A 12,887-nucleotide genomic window follows, 5' to 3' on the forward strand; every position below is an offset into this window, starting at 1 on the left:
TTTTTCTGCATCTGCTCTCCCTCTTGACCCAGAAAATTGGTATGTGGTGGGGAAATCTGACCCTTGTTTCTTTACCCGCCACTGCCCCTTTGTGGCACCTTGTATGTGTCTTTTAAGAGGAGATTCTGGATCATCCCTGTCTTCTTTTTTCATAGAAATATAACCCAGAATTTAGAATAAATCTTGATTGTATAGTAGATGCACAATATATATGAATCAAGAGACTCTGGAAGAACTGAAGGACGGTATTAGCAAGATCAAATGAAATCCGTGGGCTGAGTCCTTTGTCCATTGACCTCATGGCAGAATATTAACAAGCAATGAATGAGCAAATAGCCAGGTGGAAAAAAAACCCTGAGAACATATATCTAGATATAGCTAGTTACAATTAGATGTAACTAACTGGATATTTTGCCCCTCAGTATTTGTTCCCCTTGAACAATTCTGGATCATCCCTATCTGCTTTGTTCATAGATATATAACCCAGGATTTAGAATAAATCTTGATTGTATAATAGAAGCACAAATACATATGAATACATTTCAAATAATTTGCTTATGCCTGTTGTTTTCCATAGATTCATGTGGACAAGCTGGACATGTTTAGAAACATGCCTGACATTCTTCATCATCTCACAACAGACCGTAGCACCCAGATCCATGCATGTCGGCATCCAAAGGTACCTGTGTAAATGACCATTCTCATGTTGTTTTCAGGATCCATAAAAGCCAGAATGTTAGGTCAAAAAGGAACTTCAAAAATTTCATTTGAGACTCATCACTTCGTAAACATAAAAGCTGAGACTACAATCCTAAGTTATTAGCTCAAAGTTATGCAGCCATACATAACTGTATTTCTTTAACGTATATATCATAATAATAGAACAGATCCTTATAGTTTAATTTAAATAAAATCTATTCCTATACATTCTAGGATGTAAATTTGTTTCTAATGAAATAATATGCTCTGGCTTATAATTTAAGTAAATATATTTATGGTCCACTACTATTTAATTTTTGAGACTCATGACATATACATGTTCATAAACTCTAGTTTTCTTCCATTCATTTGAGTTAAATATCTAGATATAACTTCCTTCAGACTTTGAAGAAGTGACATGTATTGACGGCCCAATTTTCAGTGAATGTTTCCAGTGCCTCTGCAACTCACCTGTAATTTTTTTTTTCCTGTAGTACGGATTAAACTAAAGGGCTTTTTTCTACTGAACTGTGTCCCTGGTTCTTTGTATTTTTATTTTGAGACAGGGTCTTGCTAAGTTGTCCAGGCTGTCCTCAAATTTGCCATCCTCCTGCCTTAGCCTCATGAGTAACTGAGATTACAGGAGTGCACCACCGAGGCCAGCTTTGATCTGTTTTTAATGCTACCACAGAGCCTTTCTGTTATTAAACACCAGAGATAGGTCTTAACGTTTTGAATTTGCCTTTAATATATTCATTTTAATTATTAAGACTAGTTACCTTCAAATGCAGTGATATGAGTGATCATAATTTCCTTCTAAAATTTTAATAATCTTAGCATGCAAATGCTGAGTTGTTTTTTTTTTTGTTTTTGTTTTTTGGGGGTTTTTTTGGTAAGTAGGCAATGCATTTATATGTTCAGATTACTATTTGGTGATATTGGTCCCATATACACAAGCCAAAACTTTAACTTGCTTGGCCCTTACAATAAAGTGTAACTTACCAAAAAAGTAACTCTTATTGACAATATGGAATGTTTTTGGGGAGGAGGCCACTGTAAGAGCTAGAGGTGAGAAATTACATTTGATGGTTTGTAAGCTGCATATTATAACTTGCATTCATGAATGTATTTAATCATTTTTGGTGTGTGTGTGTATAGATATATGTGTATGTACAAATGCATGCACACATCCAATGAATTTGTGGATAGATAAAAATTTTAAATTTTAAAATTATCAAATTTCTTTTTGCTTTGATTTTTCTCACATTTCACAAAGTAGCTTAATTTGTAATTGCTATTGCTGTCATTTCCCACAAAGCTGACTTTTCTTGGGACACTATTTCTAGTGGCTTAATATATTCCTTAGGCCACATAGTTTTTACAAATACTGACTAGTAGATCCAGAGCTTGAGGAGTCCTGTTGCAGTCTCATCTAGATCCTTACAAGAAATAGTAATTTCTGTGAAGAAATTTGAGTGGGATGGAGTGAATCCAAACATAATGTCTTTGGAACAAACATCTTATTATTTTTCAAATTTGTAAAAGCACCTTTTTATATTTTTTCCTCCAGTTTTATTTTGAAGTTTTTAAAAACAGTAAAGTTGTAAGCCTAGTACAAATCCTACTGTATTTATTCATCTGGACTCATCATTTTGTTGACACTGCCACATATTCTCTCTCTCTCCCTCTCTCCATGTGTAACCACCCACAGCCCAAACCTCTGGAGAGTAAGTTGCAGATTTCCTGTCATTTCACCTGAACTCCTTCAGCATGAAGGAGTTAAGAACAAGAACATTCTCTTACATAAACACAACAAGATTCACCCACTCAGGAAATTTAATGTTGCTATAATACTATTGGCTAGTTTATAGTCCATATTCCAATTTCCCAATTGTCCCAATAGTATGCTTTAGCCTATGAGTATGGGAACAATTAATTAAATCCAGGATTTAATTAAAGATCATGCATTGCATTCAGTCAACTCCAAGAGTCTTTAGATGTATAGATCATGTCTCCAGCCTTTAGTTCTATTTCCTCATATTGATTGTTTTGAAGAGTCGAAGCCAGTTGTTCTGCAGAAAGTTTCTCAATTTGGAATTATCTGATTGTTTGCTCATATTTACACTTTTTGTTCATGTCTAAAAACTTATTTAATTTTGTTTTTGAGATCTTACCTGCAAACAGTTTTGTTGAAAATATATAACTGTATCTATATATTTTTTAATCTTTTTTAGGCAGAGGAATATTTTCAGTGGAACAAATTACCCTGTGGAATTACTTCCAAAACTGGAATTCCACTCCACATAGTCAGCATTAAGCCTTCTACCATGTGGTTTGGAGAAAGAACTAGAAAAACAAATGTGATAGTGAGGTAAGAAACTCATGCCATTGGTCTTCTGAGAGAAACTTTGAGATAAAATATTTTAATTTAGTTTCAAAACAGTCTAGCCTAAGCCCAAGAAGAGGATCTACTGTAATGGTGGGGATTCCTTTCTTTAAACATTATATAAACTGAAGAGATACTATTCCAAACCTACTATGAAAAAATTAAATCTAGAAGGCTGTTCTAGTGAGGGAGGAGAGAAGATGGCTGGAGCCTGCAGGAATCGGAGTGGTTGGGTATGAGTTGTACATTGATGTGGAAAATAGAAGCTCCTTGGCAGAGTAAAGAGTTTCCATAATGATATCTTCAAACCATTTCCTTCACTTTGGCTATTTAGAATATCTACAGCAGATTTCCAGTTCTGGAAAGTCTACTCCTGTTCCAAGAAGAAATTCCCGATTGTGGGGTGATTTCATACTTGAATAACCTAAAGATTAGAGTCAGGACTTTTAGCTTAGTTTTGCTAAATGACTTTTTAAATTTTTGCTTTCATTTCCCTTTAGGACTGGGGAGAGTTCATACAGAGCTTGCTTTTCTTTTCATTCCTCCTATAGTGAGGTAAGGGGATCCCATAAACTCATAACTTTTCTCCTGATAGTACTTCAGCCTTCATCATTGATAACAGTACTCTTGACTTCCAGAGGCATCTCTGTTTAAATATCATCTTGTTTCATTTTTTTTCTAGTAACAGTTGGTTCTCCATATTTCTGAGTTTGCTCACTCACCGTTACTTATTTATAACCCCAATATCAATACTTGCAGCCCCTCAGGAGTCAGTCACTTGGACAGTGATGAGAAATGAGAGTCACTTAACATGCACTTTTCATGATCTAGTTGAACAAGGCAGCTCTCATACTGTAGCTTTCATACTATAAATAAGTGTCCTTTCTGTGGTCTGTAGAATGCCACTTTTTGTATTTTTGTGCTTTTTCTCAGTAATTTTGCAATTTAAAATGACATTCTAGTGTAGTGCTGAAGTACTGTCTAGATTCCTGAGCACAAGAAGGCTGTGATGTGCCTTACGGTAAAAATATGTATTAAGAATCGAGCATGATGGTGCACATCTGTAATCCCAGCGGCTGGGGAGGCTGAGGCAGGAGGATTGCAAGCTTAAAGCCAGCCTCAGCAACTTAGTGAGGCCCTAAGCAACTTAGTGAGACCCTGTCTCAAAATAAAAAGGGCTAAGGATGTGATTAAGCACCCCTGGGTTCAGTTCTTAGTACAAAACACACACACACAAATTTTTAGGTCTGAGTTACAGTGCTGTTTGCTGTGAGTTCAATGTTAATAAATCAGCAGTGTTAAACAAATTGTCTTTAAACAAATACATATAAAACAAGAGTATATGTAGATTGGTTGATGAAGATATCAATAGGGGCTTTCAGGAATCTAATTATGTACCATTTTCCTCCCTAGAAGCAGTGGTTCAGTATCCTCTAATTCAGTGTTCGTAATGATTTCTTAGAATATAATTCCCTACAAATACTGAGAAATGATGGTTGTAGTGTATTTTATTTAGACAGGCTGTCAACTTGAACAAGAAAGGATATTCCTTTGTTAGGTGTCTCAGTAGTGGATCACTTCTGGTTATAGGTTTGACCTTACTTTTTCTCCTTATACAATGCCTGAGGACTAGATCTCCCTACCTTTCTAAGTCAAAGTAGCCTTTTATTTTAATATAGAGTTATTGGCAACATCTGAGCTCTTATCTCTTAACTTGATGCTTTATTTGGAAAGTTAGATGCTAATAATTATTCTGTGCCCTAGTCATTCCATTTGCAAAAGGGAAATTTTTGTGTTGTCATCATGGAAATAATTGATCCATTTTATTTTCCTTCTTCTAGATTAAAGATTTCTTGAGCTACATTTGTCCTGTGAACGCATATCCAAATGTCATCCCATTGGGCACAACTAAGGATAAAGTTATAGAAATGTAAGTAGTTACTATTTGTGGCATTTATTACTCCCTTGATGGCTTTTGACTAGGAGACAAAGGAATTTTGCCTGAAAGTTTGCAAATCTAGAACCTGATTCTGCTGTTAATATTTTCAAACTCTATTCATCTCCCTTTTTTCCTTTCATTCAATGTGTCAAAATGTATAGGTAGAATTATGAATTTGTCCTGGGTGGAATCCAGAAATTTAGAGATAATATATGAAAAACACTTAGCATAGTGCCAAGCAGGTGATCAGTGAAGATATCTAGTGAATGGACAAGCAAAACCAAAGCAGAAGTGAAACAGTATGATTATCTTTTACTGTCACTATTTTTTTAACCTCTTCTTTAAGTTCCATCTATTCATTCATTAAATATTTATTTTTTCTTTTGACAGTACTGGGGATTAGAACCCAAGGGTGTTCTACCTCCATCCCTTTTTATTTTGACATAGGGTCATTCTAAGTTGCCCAGATTGGCCTCAAACCTGCACTCCGAAGAGTTTCTGGATTACAGATGTGTGCCACCATACCTGGCCTATTCATTAAATGTTTCTCTAGTGCCAGTTCTAGCTTAGGTACTGCACTTGGGATGGATTCAAGTTGACTAAGATACACCAATACTTATGGAATTCTGGAGTATTGGGAGAAGGCTGGGTCTGAACAGGAGCATACCATATACATACAAATTTCTGTTAATCATTAAGGTATCTGGCCTGGTGCCAGGGAATCTACCCCAGAGACTGAGTATATACAATATTCTGATAAGTATATATACAGAACCAGGCTTGTAAGCGTTCATGAAAAATAGGGTTTAGGACCAAGCTCTGGAGAGAGGTGTGGATTGGAAGCACAGATTTAGGAGGTGCAGTGCAGGTGATAACTGAAACCATAAGGACAAAGGAAATCACCAGGAGAGAATGAAGAGGGTAAAATAAGGAGGTCAAAATTCTGAGCAGCACATTAAGGAATGAGAAGGAGACAGAGTGGCCTAGACAGTGGGAGGACCAGGAAAGACAAAGTATAGTGTATCAGTGGCAAATTTTTGATTAGTCAAATAATATAGGGAGGTCTCCTGTTGCCTTGGTAATTAGGTCATTTGTATGTGCCTAATGAGAGCAATTTTAGTAGACTTATGAGTTGGAAGCCAGATTGTATTTTTTTGCTTTTGAGAAATGTGTAAAAGTGAGGAAGACTATTCTTCAAACAGTTTGATAATGCCAGGCATGGTGGTATACCCCTGTAATCCCTGCAACTCAGGAAACTGAGGCAGGAGGATCACAAGTTTGGGGCCAGTCCTAGCAATTAGCAAGGCCCTAACCAAATTAGACACTGTCTCAAAATAAAAAGGGCTGGGAATGTGGCTTAGTGGTTGTTTCCCAGAACCACAGGGACTGTGATACTAGGTTCAATCCTTAATACAAAAAAAAAAAAAAAAAAAATTTATAGTTCAGGGAAGGGTACAGACAAGAGTTAAGAGTCTTGATATTAAAAGAGCTGAGATGTAAAAATGCCTTTTGTAATTAATCTTGAATACACTTAAGAATCAGTTTGAGTGCTTGGTAAATTCCTCTTCCCTCATCTTGCATTTCATGAGTTAGTTCTGTTACAGGCAGGCATGGGGAGAACCTCCTTACTTTGAAAGTTATAGAGGGAGAGTAGTTAAAATGATTTTAAGAAGTGGTCACAGAGCTAAGGTTCTGGAGGGAATGAAACAGAATAGACTCTGAACAAAAGAAGAAGAGTGACAATGGCAGGTGGGTGTGGCTGAACATAAATTTCAGGTTGGGAGCTTCATGGTGCTCTCCTCCAAGTGGTAAGTTATATAAAATCCTCAAGGCTTCTGAAGCAGTTAGCAATGCTGCCTTCAATGAAGGGTAGATGCTTTCTCCTTTTATTTGTCTTCACACTTTCAGCCTGTAGCTCCAGAATGAAGAGATAAATATGTGAGATTTGCAAGATTATTGCAAGATATAAGTAAATCCCATTAAACAGGGAGAGGGAAGCAGCTAGCTATCCTATATTCCCTGAATACCATGAAGCATTGTATTACTTAATAGTGTTTTAGGATAGGGGCCTACTTTTCTGCCTTACAAGAGTGAAGATCTAAGTTTTGTTTCCCTTAATCCTAACAAGTAGATTATCTTAGGGTTATATTTAAGTACCTGTTTACCAGTTTATTTTATTAAAGTGATTTTTAATAAACACTACTTTCAGTTCTTAAAAGAAGTTGTACGAGTTCCCCCATAGTCAAGTTTTTGTAGTCTCTATAAATCATGCAAACTTTCTAGCAGTTTTTCCAAAAGGAAAAGTCAAATATTTTGATTTTTTTTAGCTTACAGCCTTTATGCAGATCTTTCCAAAGTACTGAGCCAAAGTATAAACCACTTGGAAAACTGAAGAGAGCTAGAACAATTCATGTAGACTCAGGTAAGAATAATGGTCCTAGGTCCAGTGGTGTGGGTTTCCTGCAAAGATGTTTTTCAGGATGTTCTGGTCTGGTAAAGTGGCTTTGGGCTGATAGACATGGTCTCCAGGAAGAGCTTTGCTTTACTATCTTCAGGAAGTCAGGAGTCCAATGTCCTTCCCAGGTATGTAGTAAGTGGTGAAAACCTGTTGCACATTGCAAGGTGTTCTCAGCTTTCTGGGAGCATGCTCTGTGACAAGTAGAGGCCCCAAAGAGAGGCTGTGTTGTTACCCCTGCATGTTTCTCTTCAATATAGTCTGAAAATGAAGCCATTATTATTTTAATTTCTTATCAGACTGATCAGTGATGGAGAAAAATCAATGGATTTTCTCTATACTTTCTTTCAGCACTACTTTCATTTTTTAGAGATAAGTTCCCATATAGAAATCAGAACTTTACAGTCTGAGTGAAGCTCTCCTGATTTACACCCAGCCATATTTTATGGTTAGGATTCTGGTTTCCTCTGGTGGAGAGTCAGTTACTATACCATATAGTGAATATATAATGCTTCTTGAACACCTAGTACATGGCTGGTATTGTGCTAGCCATATGGTATCTGTTTTGTTTGAGCTGCCGTAACCAAAAAAAAAAAAAAAACAGATTGGGTAATTTAAACAGACTTATTACTTACTCACCATACTGGAGATTAGAAATCCAAAATCAAGGGGCTGGCAAGGTACATTTCATTCTGAGGCCCTTTCTCTTGGCTTGTAGTTAGCCATCTTCTTTTGTGCCCACAAGGTGAAGGGAGAGCACTTGAGAATTGAAGATATCTGGTGTTTCTTAAAGGATACTAATCCAGCCAGATCAGGGCCCTATCCTCATTTACCCGTAATCACTTCCTTAGAGGCAGATTAACTGGTACACTGGAAGCTGAAATTCTTAAAAAAAAAAAAAAAAAAAAAAAAAAAAAAAAAAAAAACCTCATACCCTTTCTGCATTTACTCAATCCATACTTAAATTCAATGATTGTCTTTTTGGATCTGGTTGCTGGTTCATGTTTAATGCTTGCTTCCATTTTATTTATTCTTGATTCCCCCCACCCCCTCTGTTAGCTTTGATTTTGTTCCTTCTAGATTATTCTGGCTTATTCTTACTCATAGATTTTCTCATATTTGTATGGGTATTAATCTGAATTTTAGATGTATTTTACAGTGTCTTAATATTTAATTTAACCCATGTACATCACTGACTTCGTAATTATCCTAATCTGAGTGTTCTAAAATCTGGTAATGACTAGATTTTTAGATCCTTTAGTTTTTTTCTGTTAAGCGATCAGCACCAATATACATGTAGTCTTAAATCAGCTGCTTTAAGATTTGTGCTTTTATCAGAATCTGAGGGGCAAACTCAGAAGTCATTCTTAAAAACCTCTTTTAAAAACCTCTTTGTGCTCTAAATGTTTTAATAGCTTACCTTATTATCTTCACAGACCACTTTTATAAAAATATATACTCACTGTAGATAATTTGGAAAATAAATGGCTATATAATATATAGATATTTTGATTAGTATTTTAATGTATTTCCTTTCCCCTTATTAACTTACATATTCATAAAAACTCAGTGGAATGATGTCAAAAACATTTTAAAAACATTGGGGGCTTTAGTCCATGAGAACAGTAGTGTTTGTAGTGCTAGAGCAATGTACTGAAGTTCTGTTGCACAAGACTCTTGGAATTCAGTGGACTGAATTCCTTAGGGTAAGACCTAGGACAGTGGGGCACAGGGAAATGATGAAAGAATTCAGTAGTGTAACAACTGCATAGATGCATACAGGCTGAAAAGGCAGCTTATATCACTTAGGTATATACACACGTATGTGTATATACCTATTTTTCACTTCAAACATTTTATTAGAAAATGTTACTCTTCAAAAATAGTTTAATGGTTGCATACTTTTCATTATAATCTTTGAGTTATGAATATTAAGTCATAATTTAGGTTGTTTTATAATTGTGATAAGTAACTCATTGGGTTAAATTATAGAAATTTAGGTACTTAATACATATTACCAAATTGCTTTCTAGTATGGTTATCAATTTTTACAAACATTTATGATATCTGTCCTTTTTTCATGTAGTTTAGGTGTTTTATTATCAGTATTTGTAAATTCTAAGAATTAATACTTGAATATTGTGATATTTTTCTCAGTGTTATGCCTAATTTCATAATTTAAAATTTCACATGGTTACAGAATAATACACAGTGTTAAACTCAAGAGTATAGAAACTTTGCTTCTTAGACGCACACAGGTAAGGTGACATGAAAATGCTGTGACAGAGGATTATGCAGTGTAAACAGGATACTGGTACAGTTGCAGATCTAGGACATGGAGTTGTCTAACTTAGACTTCATAAAAAGATGACTCATTGCAGAACTAAAATATATAGCTCATGACTTAAAATAAAGCTATATTCTGGAGACTAGGATGATTCCAAATATACTAGCTAGACATTAGTTCTCTCAAGTCCTTTAAGAATGAAGGCTAAGCTCAATTATAAATCCTAAATGAAACAACAGACACTGAAAATTAGCTTCGGGGTGGGCATGGCAGCATATGCCTGTAATCCCAGCAACTTGGGTGGCTGAGGCAGGAGGATCCAAAATTCAAGGCCAAACTGGGCAATTTAGGAGTTTGGCTTATGAATCAACATGCCTTTTCTCTGGACATGTCTCCTTATTGGCAAAAGGGGAGCTGGATAATCATCTATTAAAAATAGTGTTTAGCTTCACCTTTATCATTTAAGCTGGTTCAGTTATCTTTAAGAAGTAGGATATTATAAGTTAACACCTTAATTAGAACAAAAGTTGCCACATTTAATTTTCTGCCTCCAAGCCTTTAGAATGTGGGAAAATACTGGTTTTATTGGAATTTTATTCATTTATGAGAACTTCATTTCCCATGTAAGAATGATTGCCTAATCTTATAGATCAGGCTTACTATATGATGATTTGGCATGCTTAATAATCAGCAAAATAAATGTTGACTTAGTTCTTGACACTTATTAGGACTTATCTGATATTTTGGTTAAAGTTGATTTAACCTGTATGTGTTCCCCCAGTATCTGTCACGGTGTTGTGTACAAACGATAAATAGAGGTGGAGGGGAGGGATCAACTCTTTATTAAAGCAGCCAATCCACTAGGCACCTATTGTTTGCAGAGCAGACAGGGTTTATAAACTTGGTTGATGAGCAGAACCAGCTGCAATATTTTATTTGGCCCAACCTTCACCAGACAATCTCTGGAATGAGATCTAGAAACATTTTTTTTAACAGTTCTCCCTATCATCCTAATTATCAGATTTAAGAACCACTTGACTTATATTCTCTACTAATGGTGTGGCATTACAAAAATCCAAGAAGGATGATAGATTATTCAGCATATCCCAATAAGAGGCCTTTTGATTTTATCTTTGGAAAAAAAAGGAGCCTCTCCATTTTTTGCTGTTTCAAGAATTTAAACCCTGGGTAAATGCTACAAATTAAATCTTTATTGAAAATAGAAATTGACTCCATTTACCTTGTTTCTTATAAACCTTTTTTTTTTTAATTGTTGTTCTATAGAGGAGGAGGATGAACTCTTCGATGACCCTCTGCCAGTACCATTAAGGCACAAGGTTCCATACCAGCTAATTCTTCACCCTGAGGTATTTTCGATGACTACAATATCACAAAACCAGCCTGAAAAACTGAGACAAAGCACAGGATGTTTCAAAACAGAGAGTACACAAAACTCTCCTTTGACCAATTTTATAGATTGTGAAGAATCCAATAGTGAAAGTGAGGAAGAATTAGAAATCCCATCTTCAGTGCAAGAAGATCTGGGCCCTGTAACGCTTCCCCAGCAAAAGGTTGATGTGGATGTACCACAGTGGGAAGTATTCTTTAAAAGAAAAGATGACACCACAGATGAGGGTTTGGAAAACTTCCCTTCCTCCACAGAGACGGGAGGATCTCAGTCACCCAAGCTTTTCAGTGACTCTGATGGAGAATCAACACACATCTCCTCCCAGAATTCTTCTCAGTCAACACACATAACAGAACAAGGAAGTCAAGGCTGGGATAGCCAATCTGATACTGTTTTGTTATCTTCCCAAGAGAAAAATGGTGGGGATATTACCTCTTTGAACAAAGGTGCCTACAGACCAAAAACCAAAGAGAGTATTCCTACCTCCCAGATGGAACAAAACGTACTTTGCCCAAAGGACACTTACTCTGATTTAAAAAGCAGAGATTCAGAAATAACCACAGTTCCTAACATTGGAGAACCAACTACTCTGAGTTGTGGGAAACACATACCTGAGAAAAACAGGTCGCTAAATTTTAGCACACATTCAGATTCACAGAGTTCCTCTGATTTTGAAATTCCCTCAACTCCAGAAGCAGAACTACCTAAACGAGAGCATTTACAGTATTTATATGAGAAACTGGCAACAGGTGAGAATATAATAGTTGAAAGAAAAAATGTTCATTCTTAGATATATAAATGGAATACTTAAAAATCTTCAAATATCCTAAAAGACAGCAGCAAAACACACGTCAATGGAAAGACATTTGGGGAAACATACCCCAATTACATGCTGTCTCTAAGAAACTCAGTTCAAATGATGTAAGTTAAAAGGATGGAAAAGAGACACCATTTAAATACTAAAAGTTGGACTAACTATACAAATATCAATTTCTGAATAAAAGGTTCAAGTTACCAAAAAGACATAAGAATCCTAAATTTGCATGCACTTAACAGTCAAAAATACATGAAACAAAAGGAAAAGCAAACTAATGTACAATTAGATTTTAACATTCTTCTCTTTGTAAGAGAACTAGTATAAATACAGAAAATCAAGAATATAGAACTAAACACCATCAGTCAACTGGATCTAATTTACATTTACAGAACACTGCACCTGATAGCAGAACACACTTCCTTCAAGTGCACATGAACATTCACAAAGATACATCTTGGATTATAAAAAATTAGAATAACAATCTATAAATTGATGTTTATGGGGGGGAATTCACCGTTACTCTCAAAAGATGTTCTATCACTTTAAACTGTTGATCTAAATACAGTGGTAAAACTAGAACAATAAGAATGTAAAAGAAAATGCTTATGAATTAAATGACTATATGTTCAGAGTCATTAAATTTAAGTTCACCAGTGCTTCTGAGAAATCAATAAAGCTTTACAAACATTCAAAAACTTCTGTATGCTGACATTTCACATTAATCAGAGCTGAGACATCACTTTTTAGTGGTATCTCACAATTTGTAGATTAAATGGACAATGATTTGTATCTTGATGTTGCATCTAATAAGACCAAAAAGTAATCCTGGATCCACCATACTAGATTAACTATATGTTTGTATAATAGTCATTAATGCTTAAGACTTAGTTTTAATA

General features: G+C 35.5%; 1 protein-coding gene across 6 annotated transcripts in view; it reads left to right on the top strand.

Moving 5' to 3' along the window:
- Dclre1c (DNA cross-link repair 1C) overlaps positions 1 to 12,686 on the top strand; it is a 30,541-nt gene extending 17,855 nt beyond the window's left edge. For 2 of the 6 annotated variants that reach the window (XM_005334278.5, XM_040278743.2), the window contains 6 exons: positions 578 to 679; positions 2,934 to 3,070; positions 3,586 to 3,640; positions 4,927 to 5,015; positions 7,352 to 7,446; positions 11,051 to 12,686. In XM_005334278.5, the coding sequence (XP_005334335.3) occupies positions 578 to 679; positions 2,934 to 3,070; positions 3,586 to 3,640; positions 4,927 to 5,015; positions 7,352 to 7,446; positions 11,051 to 11,964 (1,392 nt within the window). In that variant the 3' untranslated portion in view covers positions 11,965 to 12,686. Of the gene's footprint in view, positions 1 to 577; positions 680 to 2,933; positions 3,071 to 3,585; positions 3,641 to 4,926; positions 5,016 to 7,351; positions 7,447 to 11,050 lie in introns of those variants that run through there. The other 4 variants (XM_040278745.2, XM_040278744.2, XM_040278746.2 and 1 more) reach the window with 4 other exon arrangements.
- The last annotated feature ends 201 nt before the right edge of the window (positions 12,687 to 12,887 follow it).

The sequence above is a fragment of the Ictidomys tridecemlineatus genome, chromosome 10, assembly GCF_052094955.1.
Source record: "Ictidomys tridecemlineatus isolate mIctTri1 chromosome 10, mIctTri1.hap1, whole genome shotgun sequence".
NCBI classification, from domain to species: domain Eukaryota; kingdom Metazoa; phylum Chordata; class Mammalia; order Rodentia; family Sciuridae; genus Ictidomys; species Ictidomys tridecemlineatus.